The sequence below is a fragment of the Diadema setosum genome, chromosome 15 (assembly GCF_964275005.1).
Source record: "Diadema setosum chromosome 15, eeDiaSeto1, whole genome shotgun sequence".
Taxonomy (NCBI): Eukaryota; Metazoa; Echinodermata; class Echinoidea; order Diadematoida; family Diadematidae; genus Diadema; species Diadema setosum.
The window spans coordinates 27424826-27447773 of NC_092699.1; the positions used below are offsets into that span (position 1 = coordinate 27424826).

At 38.2% G+C, this 22948-nt stretch overlaps 1 protein-coding gene across 1 annotated transcript; it reads left to right on the forward strand.

Annotated features, from left to right (window-relative positions):
- The first annotated feature begins 4363 nt into the window (after nt 1–4363).
- Nucleotides 4364–21757, forward strand: LOC140239020 (uncharacterized). The gene is made up of 6 exons (XM_072318917.1): nt 4364–4523; nt 10769–10885; nt 15140–15283; nt 16909–16990; nt 18146–18291; nt 19299–21757. Exons 1-6 carry the CDS (start codon nt 4467–4469, stop codon nt 19377–19379), a joined length of 627 nt encoding a protein of 208 aa, XP_072175018.1. The 5' UTR covers nt 4364–4466; the 3' UTR covers nt 19380–21757.
- Nucleotides 21758–22948: the final 1191 nt, after the last annotated feature.

Genomic DNA, 22948 nt, shown 5'->3' on the forward strand with positions numbered 1-22948 from the left:
CTAGTAAAGTGTGGGACCCACACTTTATTACGATCGCTTTGTTTTACTTTGTTTTTTGATGTTTCAGTCATTTCAAATCCGATTTTCATCGAATAAACTTTGAATTCCTCCTAAAATGGAATGCACTGTACTATTTCGTAAGTGTTTTCTTGGTATCTTGCAAAAAGTTAAAAGCCCAATTCTCATCTCCACCAATACTTCGTATAATACATGAACCTTTTGTAAAAGTGTAAAAGTTTAGACAATATCATTTTATGATATGTATACTTTGCATTACGTCTTGATTTTCTTTGATTGGAAATAAACTATGATTGAATTTGAGAGATTTGAATTTGAGAATACTGTACCATCCCTTTAATACTTTATTAGACGATCGAATTAACTTGTTTCTCTCTCAACTTGACATTCTTGTGTATTGTACAGACTGATGTATAACAAATATTGAATGTTTCACCTAACCATTCGCTAATGACATTATGACAAGAATACCGGTATGTTTGCCAATTCAAAGAGGGCGTGCGAGGTGATTATTTCTGCGGCAAGATTAACCGAGGACTTGATGGAAGAAATACAAACTTACAACAAAGAGGTTCGTAAGTTTGACTCATGGTGACCACTTCGTAAACTGGTCAATAAAACTCGCAATACCCTTTGTTATAGGAGCGCCAGCGAGCGATCACTGTAATATATAGACAATGTTGTTTTGTTGTTGTTTTTACGTCATCCTCGCCAATGAGACATGAAGAAGTAGACACCACCGCGCCACACTGCTATATCTACTCTACTAACCTGTTTTCCTTCTACAATTAACGATAAATATATTTGTTCAATGCTCGACACGCCAGAAGCAAAAGCATTATCATTATAAAGGCTGCATGTGTACAGTTCTGGTTGAGGCGAGGATTTAGCTTTTAACATTTTGCGAGATATTCCGAAACCACTCCATGTGATGTCATTTGAAGAGCATGCAATTCTATATACAGTGTATGGGGTGTCAAAAGTTTATTTGATGAAAATCGGTTTTGAAATGGCTGAGATATCCAAAAGCAAAGTGAAACAAAGAGATCCTAATAAAAGGCGTTTAATACAGATGCTGAATGAAAATGCATAAAGTACTTTTTGTTTGTTTGTGCGTGAGAGATTTGTCATGCTAGTCACAAAATTGTTTGAAAATAATCTCACAGCTCAAAAAATGCACCGAGAAAGAGAGGGAGGGAGAGAGAGAGAGAGAGAGAGAGAGGGAGAGAGAGGAGAGGGGAAGAGAGAGACGATAGAGTGACATATCAAAATATAATATTTCTGGCTGAGAAGTGAATTCAGATTTTCAAATAGTTTTTTTTTTTTTTTGTGTATGAAATAATGTGAAACTTATGATGTATGTAAGAACATGCAATTCTAATAGGAAATCAAAGTTTACTCGATGAAAATCGCTTTTGAAACGGCTGAGTGAATGAGTGATGCCACAACTTTTCTTAGGACCACTTTGTTTTGGGATATCTTCGCCATTTCAAAATCGAGTTTTCATTCATCAATTAATGAACCTCTTAAAAATATGAAAAATCATACGATTCCAAGAGGAATTCAAACATTATTTGATGGAAATAGGTTTTGGACAGACGGGTCACGCTGATATATCCCCAAGCAAAGTGTTGTTTCATCCATTTCAAAACCGATCTTCGTCAAATAAACGTTGAATTCTTCTTTTTTTATTGTATGCTTTTTTTCATATTTCATAAATGGTTTCTCATGATCTTACACACACACACTCACACAAAATATAAACCTGAAGTTCCATCCCAACCGAAAAATCTATCATCCCTTTAACTGCCCCCCCCCCCCCGGCCGCACACCTTCTATTTTATTTTAATTCAATACAGTAATGTACGAGCATACCTCCTTGGTACGAGAAATCCCTCACTGGCCAATCACCTCTATCGTCGGCAAAAGATCAGAATGATGTTAGCCAGAGAGACCTCCTTTTCGCTAACCTCTTAGTATTTTTTTTTTTCTTTTTGCTTGAGTGCGGCTCGAGAGAAACAAACGAAGAGGCTGGACCAAGTCGCCCTAGTTTCTTTGTTCCGCCAGGGCAGCCTTCAAACAAAGAATAGTGAGAAGAATCTCATAGACACAGGAAAATCGGCATTTCAACCCATGTTCTAAATAATGCGATTGTAGGAACAGTGGAAATATCTGTCGAATTCCTCAGTATTTTTACTTTAAACAAGTTGAGACAACTTACTTTATCTCATCGGTGACCAATGGCAACGGATATTATGATTTCATCGCACATTAATAGCATGTCGGCACTCGTACCTCATTGTCGTTTTCCTCGTAACCCACGCGCCCGCCGTTTTGAATATTTACATATTTGCATATTCATTTTACGAGGAGCCAATCAGCTGTAAGAAAATCGCTCCAATAAGCCAATGGTGTCCCGACTTTCCTTTGCGTCACCCACAGCTATTTGCATACAGCTGAACCGCGAATACAGGTAAGCGCACGTTTATGAGAAAAAGAACATAAAATGAGTAGGACTAGTCAGTGGGTACCATACTGATGACGTCACACTCCAGCGTTTGTACGTGGTTTAAATACCATCTTAAAACATTCTTAATAGGTTTTTATCTCCGATAAAGATCCAGTGATTAAAATTGACAAAATATGGTATGTTTAGAATGACTCTATTAATACATTTTGATCGATGCACAAGTCTTTACCAGCGCGTTCATAGTTCAAGTGTGTACAACGTGAAATAATTTAGAATTTGCATTTGCGAAGTTGAACTTTGAAACCAGATTGTATTTGTGCTGATTTTTAATTTTTTTTTAATCTTGGTAGGTGTAGCATTAGTTTTCAAATATTTTTTTTAGGTTTATCAACAATTCAAAGAAACATTATTTCGAGATACTATCGGTCCAAATGATCGTGTCCATGATAAAAATGATGACTGATGGACCTTTGAACATTCCTTGCGGCAGTAAGACGTTTTATATGGCACCATGAAGGAATCCAGAGCTCTGTATTTTTTTTTTGTGTGTGTGTAGGCCTATTTATTCCTATAAAATACAAATTGCATTTCAATTCAATTTACCCTAGAGCATAGTGTAGGTCCTACATATATTGTCTATTCATCTATTCACTGAAATCTAAGCTGAAAACCAACTCGCATTTTTCCTCTCTTTTCTTTTCTCATATGACACGGACTAGGCCTAACCCACTATATGGCACCGTGCGTTTCATCACTTTTGTAAAAGTAGGCATGCATGCCTACACACTGAAGGCATAGTACATTATTGTACATTTCTATGCCGTTTCCAAGTTCTAGCGCTTTTAATCTCCTTTTTCCTTTGATTCTTTCCATGTAAAACGGTTCTTCCATCCTCTTGCTTATATCATAAAGTTCTCTTCTTTACTATTAATTCGTTTCTTTCTTTCTTTCTTTCTTTCTTTCTTTCTTTCTTACTCATTTTCTTTCGTCTTCGGTAAGGCTCCTTCTTCTCTCCTTTGCTCCACCAGGGCCCTCTGACGTAGCAGCTAGGCCTGCGGCATAACAGCTGTTCGATCTCAGGTTGTTCCTCATTTCATTCACTGTCCTAGCTGAAGTTCAACCTCCGGGTATTTTTTTTTTTTTAAAATAACTGACTTAATTAAAATGATTTAATTTTGTTTAAATCTAATATCCGGCTCACAGTTCTTGTTTTGTTTTGTTTTGTTTTTTGTTTGTTGGTTTTGTATAATTGTCGTAGGACGTATGCCTAATGTATTCTAAAAGTTGTCGTAGAATTTTTAATCGAAAATTAAAAAACATCACCAATCATAATCTATTGTTGATCCTATTCTTTCTGTTGTCGTTTTTTTTTTTCAGGTTAGATAGACATTGTGTATGACATACGGCGATATTACAATTATAAGGCATATTCATCATGTAATGAATCGTTCATTTAATCATTTTTATTTTGCTATTAGCACTAGAAAATCTTTGATAACAGTAACCGTGGTATAACTGAACACATTACTGCACAGTTTAAAAAAAATACTAGGCCCTACTTATAATAATTATTATGTGCTTGAACTTCTAGGGGCCAGACTCGACCCGTTAGCATGAATACTATTTTCTGGTTTCTTATGATCTTTGCTTTTTTCCATGTGACTGCATATTTTCAAAGATGTACAATGATTATGTCATGATATATTTATTGTATTGGATAATAGAATTCGAATTAAAAAATACATGTTTTTATGATTTTTGTCAGTGCGCATCCGCACTCCCGCCTTATCCTTTTTCACCGTCTAGTCCCGCGATCTAACATCCTCTCCCTACAAACGAGGAAGCTGGTTCATTCATTTTCATTTTCAATCCTTTGTGTGTGACCAGCTCTCGGTGTCTGGGAAATATACGGATCTCCACTTCTTGACTTTTTCACTCTTTAATTTCACTTGTTTCACCTAAATTCACACAAGAAAACATGGCAGCCAACCCACCAGAACTCAAACGCGATGGTACCATGCAAGTCACCGCACAGGTAAGAAATGCGATGTGATTTTTGATCTGTTTTCTGTCTTGGTTGAAATTCAGAAGTGGACTTCGCGTTTGTTTGAACGTTACTCTGCAGTGTTTTGCACGGGCAGCCACCGTTTGGCGATACGAAGCCTCTATGCTCCACACGTGTGTGAAAATCAATGCCCTCGCATTGTATCTGAAGCCGGCCTCTGGTCTTTGTTTGGTGGCTTGATTCTGCTTTGTCCGTGAATACAGGACTCTGGTTTCGTATGTCACAAAGCATTCCAATAAGTCGTGATTTACTTCAGAGGTATAGATTGAACATGAAGAGACAGTAATGTTCAAGAGAAGGCAAACTTCTTTGGACAAGTCCGACATACACATAGGAGCAGCAGAACCTGGAAATGCGAATCGAGTTCTCTCTCCATGTATGTAATGCGTAGTGCGGTACCGTGTAGAAGTGGCTAATGTAACTGATGTCGTAACGAGTTAGTCCTCGATCAATGTCACTTTTGACATAGCGAGAGACTGTCTGCGATAAACTCTAGCCTAATGATAAAACCAAGTTCGAACGCATTCTCCTTTACCCTTTTCTTCTGTACTGCACGTTTAAAATGCTGATATAGAATAACATTTTGACATGTCAACATGCCTGGAGTGGAGATGCTCGCCTCCAACCCGTGTGCCCAGCAGAGCATAGGCAGAAGAGTCGGAGAGAGTGAATGTAAAAATTGTGTTGACCTCGAAATGCAGACGGCAATTTTTGAGTCACGATTATCAATTTAGCAAGGTTATAGTCGGCGTACTTCCCAGACTTGTGCCAGGGATTCATAAATGATGGCCAATGGTTGCCTTCTGCCGACTTGATCGATCTTTGCAGCTGTGTGGTGTTTTGATTTTTCACATTATTGGTCATTAGTATCAATTCATAATCATACTCGTAGCTAGTCTGATTTATTTCTTCTACCTGGTATTCTTGAAGTCATTCGCATATCATGTTCAATGTGATTTGGAAATGGGATCTAGATTCTAGAGGTCTAGAAACTAGACATTCAAATGTGATTTCATGAACAAGTTGACCCCTGCCCTGCACTGAGCACTGCGCTGTCAACAGTATGTCTTGTACATTGCACACTGAGGTGAGAGTTGTCTATATGTGCCCTCCTTGGTAGATCCTACACCTTGGCCTTTCTGAAGGAGTGTAACAATATTGTGAATATTTAGAATTGTTAGGCATGAATGGCAGCTAAGACATTGTTATTTTTGCTCACTTGTTCAGTATGAATTGACCTTGGCCTTGTATACATCATAGGCCTACAGTAAGTATAGAGGAGTAGAACCTATTAAAGAATTGCTCTAGGGCCTAGTAGATAATATGTAACTTCAAATTTCTGTCGGCTGTTGTATTAAATTTGTGATAACATAAATGAAAATATTAATGTTTTCAGGCTTTTAATATTTTGATATTAGATGTATAGGGCCTACTTTTGTAACATGTTGTACAGAATATATGTCACACACTACTGTCACTAGTGCTGTGTTTTGTATGCTATTGTATTTTTTCATCTTGTTATTGTATTCTTACTCAAAAGTAAGTGACATTGTGGCTGTGAAGATGGATTTGATGTCATGTTATGGTGGGTTTATGATAGCAATTTGTTTTACAAACTGAACTTCATACCATACTCTGCATTTTGTCAGCATTCACACCACATTTTGTATTAATTTTCAAGTACTGGAATATTTGTGAAATTATACTGTATGTATGCATGGAGATGATTTTTTTTTTTTTTCTGTAGAAATTTGTCCACCATTTGCACAAAACCATGATGAATACTGTATGCTTGTAAGTTGTATACATGTGCAGTACAATTAATCTCAAAGACTGAAGCTGCACTTCAGTAAAAGAACAAAATGTATGTTGCATGAAATCTCTGATAAAATAGTTTACCAGCAGACACATAGTTAATAAACCACAGAGGCAGGTTCCATACATTTGTTTTTTGATATCTTCCTGATAAGTGATTTGCTGCATTTTTTAAAAGAAATTCCCATCCAGGCCTGAATATTAATGATTAAACCCATTATCAGCAGCAGTGCAATAAACTGGTATTGGTAACTCTGATATACACTGTATACCAGGTAGCTCTCTGTAAATTTTGTAAATTTTTGATCGTTGGTCTGTGCCTCATTGCCTATAGATGCTGGGTTTTTTTAATACCCCCCCCCCCCATACACACACATGCACAGACTGGTGTGTCTGGCAGCGTGCCACGGTCTTCCTATTAATAGTGTGATGGATAAAATGCTGAAAAATGGTCTCCATGCTTCAAAGTCCACAGCTTGTGCTGAGGCATGAATGGCTGATTGATGTGGTTTTGCATGTTGCCTCTGCAGGTTGCACGCAATGAAAGGGTTTTCCACTTCAGTAGAGGCATTGATAGTCTTAGCCCTGTTTTTCAGCAAATGAGAACCTATTATCTCTTTGTGACCAAATTTTAGATGTGGTTATTGTAACTTGATTCGCAACGGTGAAAAGGGATTCCTGAAAGGGTAAACTTTTTGTCTCCATACCTGTATTGTAAAAATTCTAACGTGCTTTGCATTTATGTTCCCATGGAATAAAAAAAAAATATATATTCACCTAACATGCTCTGCAATTATGTTTCATAGATAGACTTTAAAAAAAAAAAAATTCTATAGCATGTTACAATAGGGATGTAGACAACATGAGGTGGTTATGGTAGACCCAGATTTTCTGTTTTGTCATGCAATGATATGCATGAACCTCGGTGATTTTGAATAACAGAAGTTAGTGTCGAACCCTGAATAATGATACATGTATCTTTCCACCTCGCTGATTTTTCCAAAGAAAGAATCGAAAACTTCCTGTGCCCATTGTCCATCCATGCAAACAAAATTGCGCTTCAGTCGGCGGCCGGCAAATCCCAGCTCTTGTTAATTTGCGGAGATTAGTACCGTAAGGCAGGGCCTTGTCCTGAGACCAGCCAACCAGTGAGGTCACGACCTGGCCGACTCAGAGGAGAAATGAGGGCATGATGTCACCCTTCCTCATATGGTCACTTTTTTTTTCTCCTTTCTTTCGAACCCTTTGGGGATGATTTCATAGGTAGCACACATTTCTATTCCACGCCCCAGTGAGAAAACAAAGCACTGATACTGACAGATTGAGAGCGCAGAAGCTTTCGTTGCAGGAAAGGGCAGTTTGGACAAATCACGGGGTCTGGCGGAAAATAGGTCTTAAATCAGGCAGGGTGTTATTATAAAATGAAATGACGGCATAACTGTGATTAGAGTGTGTAGGCCAGACCAAAGAGTAAAAGAGTGTGATAGAGCAAGGTATTATCACTTACTGAGGAAGCAGTGGCTGATAAGCGTTAATAGAGCAAACAAGTGCTTGTAAGTATGTGCAATGTGTCATTACTTGAGACGAGCTTGAGCTTCTACTATGTACACTCTGACTTGGTGATAAGATTGATAAAAGGTTGTTTACTATTCAGTGTGGAAGACATTGTCATGGAGTGATTGCCTCAAGATATTTGCAAAAGAAAAAAAAATCTTGGATGTCTCAAAAATATTCGAACTAAATCGTGGATGACAGTGACATACTAGTAATAGTACCGTATTCATTTACTGTATTTCACAGGCTGTACATGCTTATAATGCAGTACTTAGTATGAAATATGTTAATGTTCCCCTTCCCCCCTTTGTTTTAGTCATTACTGTAAGCAGCAACAGCTTAACTCCCAACCAAGATTTTATGTTGCTCTCATGTGTGAATTAAGCCAGGTACAATGTATGTTCAAAAGTTTCCATGCCAGTGACATCTCTGCGTATGCATACAGGAAAACAATATCCAGGGGTTGAATTATCCAAGAGATAATGTTGATCAAAACTGCGAGGGATAATGAATCTGATTGACTAGCCTGCTCCGGCAAATGAGCTGGCCGACCAGCATCAGAGAGAGAGAGAGAGAGAAGGGGGGGGGGGGGGGGGAGCATGGGGGGAAAGGGAGCAAATACATGGCCTGAATTGAGCAAGGTTTCATCAGGACGTCACCGGGGATGAGATGCCAGCCCAGAAGGTGTCACTTTCAGACAACAATTATGTCGCGATAATGATGCCAGAACTATCCGCTCTTCCCAGCTGCGACTCCCATTTACATTGTCATGTGTTGTGGCATGCACATAGAGCTGGATATACCACGAAACGGGAGTTGCCTTCCCCTTTGCAAAGTCTGTCCAATCAAATCAGCATAAAACATCTGGATTTCGACGGAGGCACCGTCAGCATCATACAACTGTAGACTGAACAGGTAGTCTTGGTTGAAGGTGAACCACATGGTAAACTTTCATGTCCTCTCATGATAATCATGAAAAAAAAAAAAAACTTGGTACAAATTGCAAAATCCAACAAATTGAGTTTATAGCGTTATAATGGATACTTGCATGGAGTATATCAGTGTAAGACAATCTATTTTCCTTGAAAATTAAAATTCAATTTCTTTGGACTGTTCCCCATATCACGTGCCTGTCGTACATTTGTAGATTCAAGTCATGACGGGGAGTCAACAGCAATTTTGTCATGAGATTTTGTAGCTTCCCATTTGTATCATTCTACTGAATACTGTACGAGCTGAAATTTTCGCGTATAGATATTTTCGCGAATTGCTACTAGGAGAACATTTTCATGTGTTGTTAATTTCGCGGTTGCGAGGTCTAACTGTGCTCATCTGTTCGCACGTTGTTATTTTCGCGTGTTGTTATTTTCGCGGTTTAAAGGCGATTCGCGAAATTCGCAAAAATAAAACCACCGCAAAAATTTCAGCTCATACAGTAACAACTAGTCTGAAGTCAGTTTTATCATGGTCCTAATGACTTGTTGTAACGTTAGAGCCTCATTACAGTGATACTTTGCGGCTTATCTGTGAAACAGTTTATAATGTGTGAAATTGATGTCTTGGGACTTAGATACAGTAGTTTTGTAACCAACCTCTGTTGAAAAGTTGAAACAACAGAGTCGTTCAATCCTGATGTTAATTAAGTTTTATCAAAGATTTTCCTTGGAAGAATTTGGAGCGGAAATTATGCAAAGCAATGTATGTAGGACTAAATGTGCAGGTGCTGCTGAAATATGCAACAACATGCTTGGAAGAAGTATGATACATTTAATAAATTTTAATTTCATGAAGAAGATATGCTGGTAAGGAATTATCATTAATTTGGACTTCAGTGTTCTTTCAGAATAATGGCTAAGTGATGTGTGTAATGTGCTAAAATGTTCTAAAACCTTGACTTGATACTGCTGTGTGTTTATCTTTGCATGGATACATAGTACATACACATGTAGGGACTGCATTTTCTGTAGTATCATGCTCAGCCTTTCTGATGGTGGAAGAATGCATGCAATTTCTGCACAGCTTCAGGTGACAAAAGTGAAAACCAAACCGATTTTGATAACATTGCATTCACAGGGAACGCAGAGAATAGGAATATGTTCTCTGAATGCATTCCACTTGCGTTAATTACAGAGATGATAACACATTCTGCAACTGTCTTTTTCAGGTTTTCAAGGATTAAAAGCATTTGTTCTAGTGTGGACATTGGTAACTGAAAGTGAATTTCTTACACTACTTCCAGGATTAGAATGACTAGTTGCATGCACAATGTACACTGTTGTACAAGGTATGTTCATAGTGAAATGGAGTGAACACATTAAAGGCGAAGTTAAATAAACATCTTGATTTTTCAGGGTGTTACATCACAAACCCACATACCTTTTTTTTTTTCTCTCTCGTTTTTTGCTCGTGGCAACCAATTGATATTTGCTATTTGGCGAGTATGGAATAAAATGGTCAGATACAGTAGTTACTGTATACACTGTATGCCATATAATATTTAGCAAGTCTAAAGTTTTGCAAATCGGGACTTCCCGATGATTTCTTGAGTGGTTTTAAATTCACGATTGTGGTGTACAGTACTGAACAGAGAAATGTATTTATACATGGACGTTTTATTCATATACAGATCAGAGTCAATATTTTTTTAGTCTTTATTTTCATGTGTCTTTGAATTCGCGAATAGCACCTGACTTGCAAAATTCGCGAAAATAAAAACCTCGCGAAATATTCAGCGTGTACAGTACCTGAACACTTGCTCAAGTGTACATTGTGATTTGGAAAGTAGGAAAAGCATAGTGGTAGTCTGTAATGCCCCATTTCTATTGTGCCCCATTCCCAATGAACAGGAAGGTGCAGAATTCCTGAAGAAGTCTGGAGCGGAGGACCTGATCCCAAACGTAGATGGCGAGGGCGATGCTAAGCCAGATGTCAAGAGAGACACAACGATTGATGCCACAGTAAAGGTAAGTGCCCTGGCTCCAAATGGTCATCCTAACGATGGTGAAGTGTTGTGGTCATGTATTAAGTCTTGTAATTATTTGTCACACTAAACATTTTGGGAAATCCCCCTGGTGTTTCCAGTACAAATTATTGTAGTGTGCTGCCGTTGAAATTTTGTTCAGGTCACATTTAACACTTGTCTGAATTTGCTCATAGCGCATATGTGCAACTGTACAGTATGTGTAAGCTGTGCAATGTGAAGAACTTCTTGTTTTTTCTTTATTAAGAAAGTTGTAAGCAAAGAGCCACAAAATAAAAGCAACAGATGGAAATATCCGAGCAGACTGACAAAAGTAAGTGCTGTATGCCACATGAATGCCAAAAAAAATGAGCAAACACTGCCATGTGTAAACACGTCTGTAACCACAAAACTGATACTGTACATTGCAGTACTGTACTTTGCATCATTTCTGCCTCATGCAGTCTTGTATGAGAGATGAAAAGCTATCTGTGTGTGTGTGTTTCGAAATGAAAGTGCTGGACTGGGGGAGACTTTGTAACTGCCCGTTGCTGAATGCTTCGGGAAATGTTGGCGTGGCTCTCGCCATTCACTTCTTTAGAATTAGATAGCTATTTCATTGCAACCAGAAACTCCTGCTCCTCCAGCTTCAATGTATTGAATGATTGTGTCCGCTGTCTGTTTGATTGAGTTGTCGAGATCATGGTGAGCAGTGCCTCCCACTCCATCCTTTGCTTGAGCAGAACCATTCAAGAAAGATACAATATACCCTGGAATACAGAATGAGGTCAAACATTGATGTTCACTAATTTATATAAAAGCAGGTTGTTCCTTGTCAAAACCATAAGAGCATTTGACAGAGAGGACTTGTGACGTCTATGTGAGTGTTGTCCATGGGAGAAAAGACCAAAAGAAAAACCCAACACACACATGCAAAATGAAAGAACAAACAAGCAAACCCACAAAAAACCTTTTTGCCTTCATGCTTATGTTTGATTTCTTTATCTGTTTTTTGGCCGCAAAAATGTTTTAGTATTTTTTGACAAAATGAGCAAACGGCATTATATTTTACAGAAATTACAGTTACTGCCATTCTACTTCTAGTATCTGGAAGTCCCTGATTTTTCAAGCAGCTAAACAAGAAGGAAGGAAAGAAAAAAATAAGAATGAAAGAAAAAGCACAGACATGCATACATGTACATAGTACCTTTAGACACAGGTAAAAAACAAAACAAAACAAAAAGGAACAGTGTATTTGTGGCTTTGCCTTTCGTGTAATGTTTAGTTGGATGAGGAATGATAGGGGAGACATGAATAAACAGGAACCAAAAATTGAAAAATGCGTGCAAAAGGGGAAAGGCAAGGCTGAATTCACACTATCAATGCAGCACTGTTCGTAGAGTTGGTCCCTTTGTAACCCGACATGTTACATGGTGTGAAGAAGCTACGGCCCACCGAGTATGGCTGCATGCTGTATCCATGTTCCATACAGTATTCCGATGTGAAAGCTACATTTCACTTCCAGCTAGCAAACATGAGTCTCGGTCCAAAGGGCAGCGAGGGAAACTAGACTAATGAGTGGCGGAGTGGCTGAGGAGATGCGTGACCCTTGTACGAAGCGTTGTCGCTAATGTCGTCTTTGCTGAGAAGTGAATTATTATTATCTAAACACTCTTTAGGAGATAACAAGCATTTTAATGCTATGTAAGTGTCAGGATGGGTCCATAGAGGAAGGATTATGTTGAACGAGGCAAAGCTCAATATTTTCATAGGACATGTCTTTGGAATAACAAAGAGTTGCTTTTTTGCTTTTTTTGTTGTTTGTTTGTAAAGTCAACCAGCTGCTGTCTTTGAAACAGCCCAATGGAACCCTGATACTTTTTCAGTCATATTGATCCTAAAGACAAAGCCTATTGAAACTGCATAGTCAAACTTACCACCATGTTTGAATTTGAAACTTGATAGTCTAAAAATGTAGACTCAGAATAAATACATGATGTATGTGTACCTAATTTTTTTGTACAGCAGTGTGTGTGTGTGTGTGTGTGTGTGTGTGTGTGTGTGTTTTTTTTTTGGGGGGGGGGGGGGTTGGGGAAATGGGAGAAAGATACAGTGCAGGTTGTTTTGGAGTAGATTACCAGTATGCTAAATATTTCAGTTTTGTTTTTATTGCGGTCTGAATCTATTTTCCTGCCTGCACGTCATACAATTGTATGCACTCATCTGTTGTTAAAACATTGTCGAATGATTATGATAGGAAAGTGAAAGTATTTGGCTTCTTCAATGTTTGCATTATACATGTACAATGCACACTGGGTGAAGAAAACTACAGGAAGTACTTGTATGTGGATAGATTGTAATTTTCAATTTGCATGTACATTGGCAGGAAATGATTTTACTTCACATTTGCTGAGTCAGTGGACAAATGCTTCACTACAAAGCCCCAATGTTTTTGTTAATTTTTATAATTCTGCCGAGATACATTGTACACGTAGTTTGCAAAGCAGTATGTCGAAAATGCAAATTAAATTGCGATTTGATACCGTGGATGTTATTTCCTGCTCTGGGTTGCAGGAAACTGTTCTTCCAATATATGTTCCATTACATTTATCAAAGTGTACAAGATTATGATGTTTGTATGTGATTTGAAGATCCCCAGGAAACTGTAAAGGGAAGTCAGAGGACATTTTTGTCCTTATTGTTTCCTTCTTCATAGCCAAGTTGGTCAATGTAACATATTCAATCAAAAGATGAATTTTACACCAACTGTAGGGAGGAGATTGTACAAAGTACATGTAGATTGCTGATACTGGCATGATACCAATCTCCTGGTTGATCACAGTTTTGTTTTTGTTTTTGTTTTTTTAATTTGGGGGCTCTTGTTATAATAGTGTCTGATTTAACAGGATTGAACATAGACATTGTACATATACTGTATGTTAGGAAAAACCTCAAATTCCAAGGATAATGTTTCAGAGCCTTTGAAATTATCATAACACTGGTAACTACTCTAAGACTAAGAAAGTCATCTGTATCTTCGGTCACTCTGAATACGTGATAGCTGCCTGTAACATCAAACACAGGCTTTTGCCCCTTTTGATTGAATACATCTGTTGTGATGATATTAAAGTGAGTAATATGAGGCTTAGCAGTGCTGTCTACTTTTGGTTGATTGGTGTCGTTTGATTGAGTCATTGAAGAAAGTGAAATTGTGACCGTCTTCAGTACTGCAGCAACCACTGATCCCGAGTTGTGTGTTAAATGGATTGTATACAGTAATTTACAGTGTTGTACATTGTATTGTACATGTGTGTTGTACAAAATGTAGTACATGTATTTATATGTAGGTCTACTAATCCAAGGTAAATTTGATTCCATATAATGTATCCAATTTTTGGCTGTCCTGCTTTCATTGACATTCATTCTCTGACAGTGAAATGTATCTCTCTAAATTGAAATGATTACAGCACTAGATAGGTTTATTAGACACCGGGCCCATTCCATGAGATAGAAAATTGAGGTCAACTTTGTTAGGATGGCTGTACATTGTGTAACTTTTGTGTGTGATCGACTCATTACGCACTGCTGCATTAGATGAATCCTACCCATTTAGTATTTCCGATCAGGGCATGGTACAGATTGTATAATGTACGAGCACTTAACCCAGAGTTTGTTGAAAGGGGGGTAAAAACAGATGAGATGTATGTTATCTTTGTGTCTGGTCCAGATGTGTCAGCACACCAAAATGGAAACACATTAAAATTTGCTCTTGCCTAAAATAAGTTAGCAAAACAATCGTGCATCTGCTGTTATGTTTGCGCGAATTCAGTGCTGTGCAAAGTGTATTAAAGTTTTAACACATACTGTGTATTTCATTTACTGTAAAGCCAGAAACGTGCATGGCATGAATATTTTACGAATTGAAGCTGACCGCCTTTTCTTTTGGCGCGGGACACTTTTGCAAATTGATAAATGATGTTCAATGGATTGTGTAGTCATAGACAAAACTTCAACATGCTTTTTCCTTCTGTGAATCTTGGCTCCTTGCGAAATTCACGAAAGTTTCATGCATGCAAACCCCCCCCCCCAAAAAAAAAAAAAAAAAAAAAATAGTGGTTTTACAGTATGTGTTAGAGCATGATCTCTTAAATTTGCCTTCACTTGGGTTTGTTTTTGTTTGTTATAACAATTAGTTTTATTTTGCTTGGTTATAACAATTTGTTTGTTTTTTTTATTTTGTTTTTCTCTTGACTGCAAGGAGGGAGAGGCATTCCTGGAGGCGTCTGGCAAGCCCGACGAGAACGCCAGAACGAGAGGGGAGCAGGAGCAGCTGGATGCAGCCCTGGCAGCCAGCGAGGTGCCCGCCGTTCCCAGGGACAACACTATGCAGGTCACAGCCAAAGTAAGGACTTGTATGAATTAGAGACGACCATTCAAGTGGGATAAAGAAGAGGAATTGTGTTGTGTGGGCTTTGCCCAATCTGTGAAGTTAAATCCAAAGAAAATTTAAAGTAAGCCCCTCTAACTCCCCCCCCCCCCCCCAAAGAAAAAAAAAGAAAATTAAAAAAATTAAAACATCAACAAACAAAGCCAAAAAAAAAAAAAGAAGTAAAAGAATAGTAAAACAAAAGAAAGAGCCCTTGCAGATTTTTTGTGTACAATGTGTGGTGGTTTTCCTGTTCAAGCAATTGGGGTTTTGCCTGCAGCAAGGGTAACTTGGAAAGAGATCATCATTTTAGTTAATATACTTACAGATATTTGTATCTTTATTCATATCTATACTTGGGGCAGTTGGCAGATGCATTATGTTTGCCATATCTTACAACACCTTTTGTCCATTATGCCTCTGCAAGTTTTCACTTTCAGTGTGCCCAGAAAGACTTTGAGGTTTAGTCTCAACTTGTCCCCCAGATGTGTGGTCTCAATCCCGTAAAGTCCTTAGTTGTATGGCAGTAGGTACCTGTTCTGCAGAGTCTCTCAAATGCAAATGTTCTTGGCCTCGAGACAGATGTTTTATTCTTGTCCGCCATTAGTCACATCACCGACTCTTAATAGTCTGCTTCCTCTATCAGCTTTTAGTCTGTATGTAAAGTCATGATTGCGTCTGAAACGGGGTGAAATGTATGTTTTCTGCGTTATCCCGTGAAAGGGAGGTCGAACGCTGGTAATGAGGCCATTGCGAGACTGGAAGGTGGAGTTTAATTGGTCGAACATGATTCTTGATTCACTCGGTGCGTGTGCTTTTCCTCAGTCTTCACGCTGTGTTGTGAGGTTTCTAAGCGTGAAGAACCGTAGCAAGCAACGAAGGTCGAATCCATTTGTTAAGTCGCGTCCAGAAGTACTTGTATCTGTTTGTCAGCAGCATATTGCATGCAGTGACTCAAACACAACCTGCAAATTTCATCATTTATTACAGAGCTGTACAGTATGTTTGATGTAAAGCATGCACATGTACGTGTCTTCCTTGTCAGACATGAATCAGTGCTTGAAATTAAATCCTTTCTTTTGGAGTTGTTAATGTTTGAAGTGCTTTTACACTAAAACAGTCTCAATACTGCTCCTGAAGATTTTTCTTTTTTTCAGAATTCAGTGTTTGTTTGTTTGTTTTTTACTTACTCTGTCAGATGTTACCGCATCAAAGCTGCCATGTCTTCCTGATTCTCTGGAAGGCTTCCCAAAAATTATGAATATCTTGACATGCCCGGACAAAAGAAATGTAAAACTCTTCCTGATTCTGTGTAATAATTGTAATTGCCCCTAGGGAGATGCATGTTAGACATGATCTTCCATGATCACCCTTTGGACTAATCTGTCTGGTTTTGATGCATGACTTGTAGGCAGCCCCGCCCTGCCTGCATGCTTGTCACCCCATCATGTGTGGTGTCCATTTGCTGATTAACATGTGGATACTTTGTGAATGATTAACATCATTGGGAGCTGGGTGCCTTTGAATGTTTCTACAGATAAATGGTGCTATATATTCTCTTTCATCATCATCATCATCATCATACTTTTTCTTCTTTGTAGGAGGGGCAAGAGCTTCTTGGCGACCAGGCCCTGGGGTCGACGAGGGCGGAGACTGAGGCTATCAAGGAGGCAGAAGTTGCAGGTAAATATGGCCATAACATGGCAAAAAGGGTGATATTTGGGTAAAATGTGGATTTTTGTAATTTTTTCCATTTGGGCGATCTACACATGAGGTAAAGAATTTCATTTAGCCATCTCTCAGATGCACTTGAGTTTCTGTTTCTTTGATGTTATGAGCTATATCTTAGAGTCATTTTCCATTTTCACCTTTTGCCCCATAGAGAGTTGGTGAAAGAGGGGATTTGTATGTCAGATACACCATTCTGCCATGAAGAGACTACTGCGGCACATGACACATTATTTGAGCTGAAGGATGTATCTGGATAATTCTTAGTCTAAATCCTGGTGATGAGTAGGTTTAGAAAGTAAGAAATATCAACAAAGGATCTCTTAGTGTTGAGGAAACCGTTAAGACAAACTCCACCATACAAACATCTATTCCTGTGACTTCTAGAGCAAATGCAAATGGGGCTAAACTGTAAAGTCATTTTTCTCATTTTAATTTCTCTCAGTTCAGAGCTTAGCTGAACCCTTTTGCCGTATTATGGCAAGTAGATCTTTGGATAAAAAGTTGCCTTTTGTTGGCAGTCGCTATAAATAGAAAAGCCCTTGAAAAGAAAGTCCCTTGATGCTCTAAAGTGAAAATGATGTTAAAAAAAAATATATCATTGTAATTTTATGTACAGGGAACAGACGAACAAGACTGCATTTAGTACTTGAAATGGATGCAGTAACATGCACTGAATTTTGAAGTGTAGTACGTGAGTTCAGTTTATTGAGATTCAATCGAAAGAGGTCCCTTTTATCATTTGCCACAGAAAGGAAGTGTCATGTTTTGCTGTGAAGGCAGTTAATTATGTAGATTTGTTTTATTTTAATGAGGGCATCACTACTTGTATTCAGCACTTACTTATAACTTACTTTTGCAAAATGAGGGTTGCAAGAGAAGAAAAACAAATGGCAATTTGCACCATTTCTGGTTGAATATTCAGTTGATTTTGTCATGTATTATATCAATGTGCCTCATAATACTGATTAACGCTAAGTTGTAGCATATAAATGAGTATAAAAGAATAGGAAATATAAAAGAATTTCACGATGAAAAGAGAAATATATCTGTTGAATACAAATGGATGCACGCTTTGAGTAAACTTGCACCATCCTGTGAATATTGTAGAGGCAGAGGGCGAGGATGGAGACGAAGATGACGAAGACGATGACGAAGGCGATGACGATGAGGAGAATGGCGATGAGGAAGAGGACGCTGAGGGGGCAGACAAGGCTGCTGTGAAACGGACAATCACCATGGCAGAGACTCTCGCAGTGAGTACATCCGTGACGTGACAGCGGTACCGAAGTCGAATGTCCAGGGTGCTACATACCTACTAAAAAGGGAATAATTTTCCTGGTATCGCATAGTAGTTTGCTATGCATTTTGATGTGACTGCTGTACAGAATGTCATTTGTTGAGGAATTTCGTTACATACAATTGTACATCATTTTGTTCAAAACGTATGTGCATCAACAAAAATTTCTATTCAATTTAGAGAAGGGAAATTATTTCCTGCTACTTGCTTACTTGCTTGAGGCAACTGAAACTTGACTGTCAGGTTGGTACAGAGGAATTTAATTATAACAAAGACCTAAACACCATTACAATCACCCTGCTATATCACGGTATACAAAAGAAGTACAAGGACTTGGGACCTGCATGATCACCTTGTTAAGAGGTTTTTTTTTTTTTTTTTTTTTTTTTTTACCTCTTTATGATAAGGTTCTACTGTAATGTGAATGGGCACTCCCTCACTGAAAGTGTACCATTCTTGCACGAAAGCCCAATTGACAAAGTTGGAAAGATATATCCCATTGTCTGTGCAGGAATAGTTTTGTACAGAATGAATGAAAAATGAGAAATACAGATCACATGTGCTATCTAAACCTCAAAAAGTTTGGTTGAATACAACTGGGATCTGGTACAGTACCTAGTGAAAACACTCTTGGTACTGTAGTTAGTGAAAACACTCTATTCACATGCTCCGTGATTTTAAAATCAGTGTTTAACATATTATAAAGTCTGTGCCCAAGTGATCTCGCAAAGCTTTCTGATTCAACTTCTGGATATTGTCATCTAACAAGAGTGATGTACTTTTTGTGTTATGATCTGGAATGAACATCACATTTCCATCCAAGTGTAAGATGGTGTAGAGTGTACCGACAGCTGCTAGGAGACAGATGTTTGATTTTACTTCCTAATGGCATTTTAATAGCCCATTTGATGCTGTGTCCTGGATTGTATCATATCATGTGATTTGTTTCTCGTCCACTTGCAGGAGGGAGCAGACTTCATCAAACGCCAGAAGACAAACGGCGACGCGACGGAAGAGGCACCTCAAGCCGAGGCTGCTTCTTGAAGAGCGCCCCCTATCAACGATCTGTACCTCAGTCACACTATGGCCTTCATTGTATATTCCCTGGCCAAGAAGCTACTACGAGGTCACACACACACACACTCTGTCCTACCTTTCTTTCTTTCCTGACTTCTTCTCTTCCTCTTTCTCTATTTTGTACAGTTCAAAGAAAATTGTAGTGTAGGTTCTTGCCTTTGGTTCCTGACAAAGTTACTGGAAAGATTTAAAAAAACCACCATGATAGTGTACTGTATTTGTAGATGTTTGTTTTTCAAGTGTTTGATGAATTTTTTTACTTGTAATTTGTATATTTTTCCAAATAGGGCAAAAAAATTTTGCAAGGCTTTCTAGGTATATCATAATATTGGATGAGAAACAAATTTTTCAACGCCTAATAATGGCTTTCAAATCTAACCATTGAGTGTATGGATTGATTATTTCAGACGTTATGTGCTATGTGTGAGATATAATCGCTGATGAATTGTTTGAAAACCCAGAAATTGAGAGCTTGGTTTTGTTTTGTTTTCTCTGTGTGTAATATCCACCATTGCTAATGTCTGTTTGAAGGAGGCTTTGTATATCAGCACCGCTCTGTAGATGAACGCTGGTCGGTCACTGTCGTGGGACCCAGATATGTCGTTGTACATTGCATGCCTTGGTGTAATCTGTATTTGCACGATATTTGTACAGTAGTATACTTGTGACACAGTTTTGAAGGTTATTGTACAATAGATATAATCGAACTGAAGTCAACTCGTGATGTTGGGCAACTCTGGCATTTTTCCATATTTATTCGCTCAGAAAACAATATGTAAAATTTCAGAAATAGCGTATGCTGCATTTATGGTCAGAAGCATATAGGTCCATGTTTCTTTTTTTTTTTGTGCATTGAATTTCATAATTCTCTCTGTTGACTGAGAGTTTAACTTTGGACTACATCTCATATTCTCGCAATTGTACATACTTGACTTTGGTTGTGAACAGAGCAAATTTGTGCAAATCATACATGTATGTGTCTCGACAGTGTAACTTGTGCATTAGAAATGTCCTGAAGTGTATGTAATCCTGAAAGAAATGTAAAGTTTTGAACACTTGAACGACAGATCCGTGGGGTTGAGCCTCCCGACATCCAACAAATTCTTATCACAGGTTTTGAGGGCCTCTGTATACGATGCTGTCAATTTTCCCTGAAATAAGTGGTTTATGAATTATTTAACTTATTTAACTTACAGCCGCGCATTTATCTTGAGTTGATAGTCATCAGTTTGATGAGTGATGGTATGAATGCTGAGTGAGATTTGTCACGAAGTTTTTAGCTCTTTCTTAGTAACTTTTGGGGCAGTGACAACATTTTGAGTGTGAGAGTCAGAGGATTTTTTTTTTTATAACTTGTAGAAAATTGTATTCGCAACTGTATTATACTGTTAACCAAAGAATCCCGAGATTTTTTGGTATTTATTTTTTACCGAGAGTGAGAGCTGCGCGAAGAAACGAAAATTGTGTGAATCAAGTTTTACTGTGAGGGTTGCTCCAATGTTAACAATGACTATCATATCTTAATCCCCAGGTCTGGCCACGTTGCAAATATGGTGCACATGAAATGTACGTAGATTGAGTGTTGAATGTGCATATTGATATTTGCACAGACCGCTGGCCTCGTTAGGTTACGTACGATTGCTTTCCGTGCATCTATGTATTCTTATTTGTTGAAATATGTATAGATCTGGTGTGATTTCCTGCCTTATACTGAAAGATATACGTGAGCAATTTTCTGTTATAGTATCTACTACTAATTGTAATGTAAGTTGAAATATCCTGTGTATATTTCCCCGTGAAGAAAATGTCTTTTGATGAGAGTGATAAGAATTTGTTGGACAGCGTGAAGTCAGGTACGGTTCAAGGATGTCTTTTGCTCATTTGCCCCACGACAAGAATATTCCAGCGGTATTGTTTTGATATGGTTAAAAAAATAAGAAGAAGAAGAAGAAGAAGAAGACAATCTTGGCTATGTTAGTTCCTTTTCCTTGAATTCCAGTATTCTGTCAATTCCAGTTGTATGCATTCACCGTGGCCATGGTTCAAGCCACCGGATTGTGTTTTGTCTTTGCTGACCGCCACGATAAAACGTGCCCACAAGGGGTTGCCACGTGTCCACTCATCGGTCATTAGTGGTGACCAACCCCAGTGGGAATACTTGAGAAGCTTGTATGACACTCCTTTCCAAAATAATGTTGGATAGACAGCTACTTGCTTCCGTCTTGGGGTTTGGACTAGGTTGTAGAATGTTGAATTCACAATGCAAGGTTATACTTGTATTACAGAAAAAAAGAGAAATAACCAGAATAAATGCAAACAGATTTTTGTTGGTATTAGGCACTTGACATGAGGTGTATAATGTGTTCATTTTGTCGTCAACACGTGTAGATGGTCCCGTGTTTTGGTTTTTGTGTGTTTTGTACGAATGGATATGTTATTAAAGGTATTAGCCCACATTTGCAAACCTGCAGCAATTGGTCTCATAGTTAGCATGGAGTTTGGGTATGATTGCAGTAACACCTGTGCAAAATTTCGTTCCAATTAGTCCATTACTTTCATAAAAATAAATGAAAATGCACCGTAATCCGTATGCATGCGTATAACGCTCGCTAGCTCCGGTCCACGTACGTGTTACATGTACAATGTACGTAGCTATAGCCCGCGCTCGTAATTCGATTTTGGGTCGGGTTGACCCGGTTTGAAAATTGATTTTAAAACGATGATTTTCTCTCTTTTATCGAATGGTATAGACAAAGAGCGACAGGTGAGGTATGTTACTGTTATAACTTGTACTTGAAGTCATATTGGACCTGTTTTATGCAGTTTTGATTTTCTTGGGTTTGCAAATGTGGGCTAGTACCTTTAAAGGACAAGTCTACCTTCATATACATTAGGATTGAGAGAATGCAGCAATATTAGTAGAACACATCAGTGAAAGTTTGAGGAAAATCGGACAATCCGTTCAAAAGTTATAAATATTTGAAGTATCTGCGAAGTCACTGCTGGATGAGAAGACTACTACAGTGTATGATGTCACATGCGTACAACTATATAAGGAAAATAAAAAGAGAATTTCACAAAACTTTACTTTTTTAATAAAGTGCACATTTCTTCGACTGGCTGCCGACGTATGTTAAGGGTAATATTATTCCCCCTGCCATCTGAAAGAGAGAAGTCGTGTTCTTTTGTTATGCAAGAAAAATGGAAATATGTTGAATTTTCTTTATTCTTTCTTTATATCGTTGTACTCATATGACATCACAAGCTTACTTAGTCTTTTCATCCAGCCGTGACTGAGCAGAAACTTCAAAAATTCATAACTTTTGAATGGATTGTCCAATTTTCCTCAAACTCTCACTGATAAGTTCTACTAATATTGCTGCATTCACTCAACCCACATGTCTATGAAGGTGAACTTGTCCTTTAAAGGGTGTGTACGTTCTGGTTGAGGTGAGGATTTAGCTTTTAATGTTTTGCGAGATACAACTCGGAAACCACTCTATGAGATGTCAAAGAGCATGCAATTCTAAGGGGGA

What these genes read in the sequence shown, in the direction of transcription:
- LOC140239020 (XM_072318917.1), top strand. Translation starts at nt 4,467, where the DNA reads ATGGCAGCCAACCCACCAGAACTCAAACGCGATGGTACCATGCAAGTC. An exon ending in CTATGCAGGTCACAGCCAAA is followed by an intron (nt 15,284 to 16,908) that starts GTAAGGACTTGT and finishes TCTTCTTTGTAG; the next exon opens with GAGGGGCAAGAGCTTCTTGG. An exon ending in CAAGGAGGCAGAAGTTGCAG is followed by an intron (nt 16,991 to 18,145) that starts GTAAATATGGCC and finishes TGAATATTGTAG; the next exon opens with AGGCAGAGGGCGAGGATGGA.